This window comes from Eimeria maxima, genomic scaffold (genome assembly GCF_000499605.1).
Source record: "Eimeria maxima Weybridge genomic scaffold, Emw_scaff2454, whole genome shotgun sequence".
NCBI classification, from domain to species: Eukaryota; Apicomplexa; class Conoidasida; order Eucoccidiorida; family Eimeriidae; genus Eimeria; species Eimeria maxima.
In genome coordinates, this window is record NW_013565305.1 from 1 (window position 1) to 3304 (window position 3304).

The 3304-nt window shown below is 49.8% G+C and overlaps 1 protein-coding gene across 1 annotated transcript; it reads left to right on the forward strand.

Annotated features, from left to right (window-relative positions):
• Positions 1-39: 39 nt before the first annotated feature.
• Positions 40-76, forward strand: EMWEY_00058610 (hypothetical protein; the record flags this gene model as incomplete). Its single annotated transcript, XM_013480873.1, has 1 exon — positions 40-76. A coding segment is annotated over one exon (37 nt), but the record flags the coding sequence as incomplete, so codon positions are not given.
• Positions 77-3304: the final 3228 nt, after the last annotated feature.

Below are 3304 nucleotides of genomic sequence, written 5' to 3' on the forward strand. Positions count from 1 at the left end.
GTCGTGGGTGGAGTGTTTGGCCGCTGCGATATGCTTTAGGGATAGAGAGCGCCATATTGCAGACGTTGGCGGTTGAATTGTTGCTGTGCCATGTGCGCAGCGCAGTATGGTGCCTGAGGAATCAGACTTTATGCGGTGTTTTGTCTCAACCAGTTCGGGACATTAGCGCTTAGCCAAAGGTTAGCTCATTGCGTACTCCACATATGCATGCGATCCTTCTTCTGGTGTCAGCGCCACGTGCTGGTATTGCCAGGCGGTATGTCATGGCGCGCAAACGCATGTTGTATATGGTGGTATGAGGACGTTACTTTTCAGGCTGTCTTATACTGGGCGTGCGTGTGTATGGGCATCGGAGAAAATACACCGTGTTGTAGTGAGAGAATGTGTGAGGCGTCGTATTGTGTAGTTGTGCCCTTCTGGGACATCCACATAAGTTGGGCGCTTCGTCGCTGCGATATGCATTCAGGATAGATAGTGTCATATTGCAGACGTTGCCGGTTGACGTGTTGCTGTTTCATGTGTGCATCGCAATTTGTAGCATGAGCGATAAGCGTTTATGCGATGATTTGCGGCACACAGTTGGTGACATTAACCCCTAGCCAAAAGCAACCAGAAGGAGTACTCCAGGCCTGCGTGCGATGCTTCTTCTGTTGTCAACGTCACGTAGTGGCATTGCCAGGCGGTATGTCATGAGACGCAAACGCATCTTGTATATATTGGTATGAGGACGTTACATTTCAGGCTGTCTAACACTCGGCATGGGTGTGGGGGGGCATGGCAAAAGATATGCCAGGCTGCAATTTGTGAATGTGTAAGGCATCGTATTGTGTAGTTGTGCACTTGTTGCATATGCACATGGGTGGAGTGTTTAGTGCTGCGATAAGTACTCGGAATAGAGAGTGTCATATTGAAGACGTTTTCGGTTGAATTGTTTCTGTACCATGTCTGCAGCGCAGTGTGTTGCCTGAGTGGTCAGCGTTTATGCGGAGTTTTGTGTCAAACAGTTGGCGCCCCTAGGTGTTGGCTATGCGCACGCAGAAGGCGTGCTTCGGGCGTCCGTGCTACGCGTCTTCAGCTGCTAATGTCAGGTGCTTAAAATGTCAGGATGTATGTCGGTATGAGACGCAAACGCATATCGTATGTGGTGGGCGGACATTACCTCTCATGCTGTCTGATGCCAGGCGTGAACATAGGAAAAGACGCACGGTGTTGTAGTATGGGAATGTGTAAGGTGTCGTACTGTGTAGTTGTGCACTTCTTGGGTATCCACATGGGTGGGGTGTTTCGTCGATGCGATATGCATTTGGGATGCAGAGTGGCATATTGCAAACGCTGCCGGTTAAATTGATGCCGCAAGAACTGTGTGCCCAACGCAGCATGTTGCCTGAGCGGTCAGCGTTTATGCGGTGTTTGGTGTCACACAGTTTGTAACATTAGCCATTAGCTAATGGCAAGCAGAAGGCGTACTGCAGACTTGCGTGCGATGCTTCTTGTAGTATCCACTTCACGTGCTGGTATTGCCAGGCTGTATGTGCACATCGTGTATCTGCTGGTATAAGGATGTCACATATCAGGGTCTCCGAGGCAAGGTATGGGTGTGTATGGGCATGAGAGAATATGTACGATGTTGTAGTGAAAGAATGTATAAGTCTTCATATTGCGTATTTGAGCAATTCTTGGGTATCCACCTGGGTGGCGTGTTTCGGTGCTGTGATATGCATTCGAGTTCCCGATTACCATGTTGCAAATGCTGCCGGTTGATTAACCATTAGCCAAATTCAAGAAAACGGCCTGCTCCATGCTATCGTCTGATGCTTCTTCTGGTGTCAGCGCCACGTGCTGCTATTACCAGGCGGTATGTCATGAGATGCAAACGCATCGTGCATTTGCTGGTATAATGGTGCCACGTTTCATGCCCTCCGAGGCAAGGTGTGGGTGTGTATTAGCATGGGAAAAGATATACGGTGTTGTAGTGAGACAATGTGTAAGGCTTCGTATTGTGTAGTTGTGCGCTTGTTGGGTGTCCACATGGGTGGAGTGTTTGGGCGCTGCGATAAGCATTAGGGATACAAAACGTCATATTGCAGACTCTGTCGGTTGAATTGTTGCTGTACCATGTGCGTACCATGTGTGCAGTATGTTGCCTGAGCGGTCAGCGTTGATGCGATGTTTTGTGTCAAACAGTTTGTGGCGTGAGCCATTAGCTAAAGGCAGGCAGAAGATATACGCTAGGCTTGCGAGCGATCCTGCTTCTGGTGTCAACGTCACGTGCTGTGATTGCCAGGCGGTATGTCATGACGCGCAAACGCATCTCGTATGTGGTGGTATGAGGACGTTACTTTTCAGGCTGTCTGATGGCAGCCGCGCGTGTGAGAGGCCATGGGAAAAGATGCGCCTGGTTGTTATTTGTGAACGTGTAAGGCATTGTATTGTGTAGTTATGCACTTCTTTGGTGTTCACATGGGTGGAGTGTTTGGGCTCTGCGTTACGCATTCGGGATAGTGTCATATTGAAGGAGCTTCCGGTTGAATTGTCGTTGTGCCATGTGTGCATCGCAGTATTTTGCATCAGCGATAAGCGTTTATGACGAGTTCTGCGTCCTAGAGTGTGTGACACTGGCCATTAGCTAAACGCAAGCAGAAGGCGTACTCCAGGCTTGCGTGCGACGCTTCTTTTGATGTCAGCGTCACGTGCTGTTGCCAGGCGGTATGCCATTGGGACGCAAGCGCATCTCTTTTGTGGTGGTATGCGCGTTGCTATGGCGTGGGTGTGTATGAGCATGGCCGATGATGTACAATGTTGTATTGACAATGCGTCAGGCGTCGCATTGTGTGGTCGTTGATTTCTTGGCTATCCACATGGGTGGAGTGTTTCGGTGGTTCGCTGTGCATCCGGCATGGAGAGTGCATTCGGGATAGCTAGTGTCGTATTACAAACGCTTCCAGTTGCATTGCTGCTGTACCATGAGTGCAGCGCAATATTTTGCGTGAGCGATCAGCGTTTATGCGGTGTTTTGTGTCAAGTAGTTGGTGGCATTAGCCCTTAGCCAACAGCAAGCAAATGGTGTACTCCCCGCTTGCGCGCGATCCTTCTTCTGGTGTCAACGTCACGTGGTGGTCTTGCAAGGCAGTATGTTAATTGACGCAAACGCATGTTGTATATGGTGGTAAGAGGACGTCACTTTTCAGTCTTCTCCCAAGACCACATTCGCGCACGACTGGCAGTCCGTCTGATGCCAGTTGTGCGCGAATGTGGTCTTGGGAGAAGACTGAAAAGTGACGTCCTCTTACCACCATACGGGCGG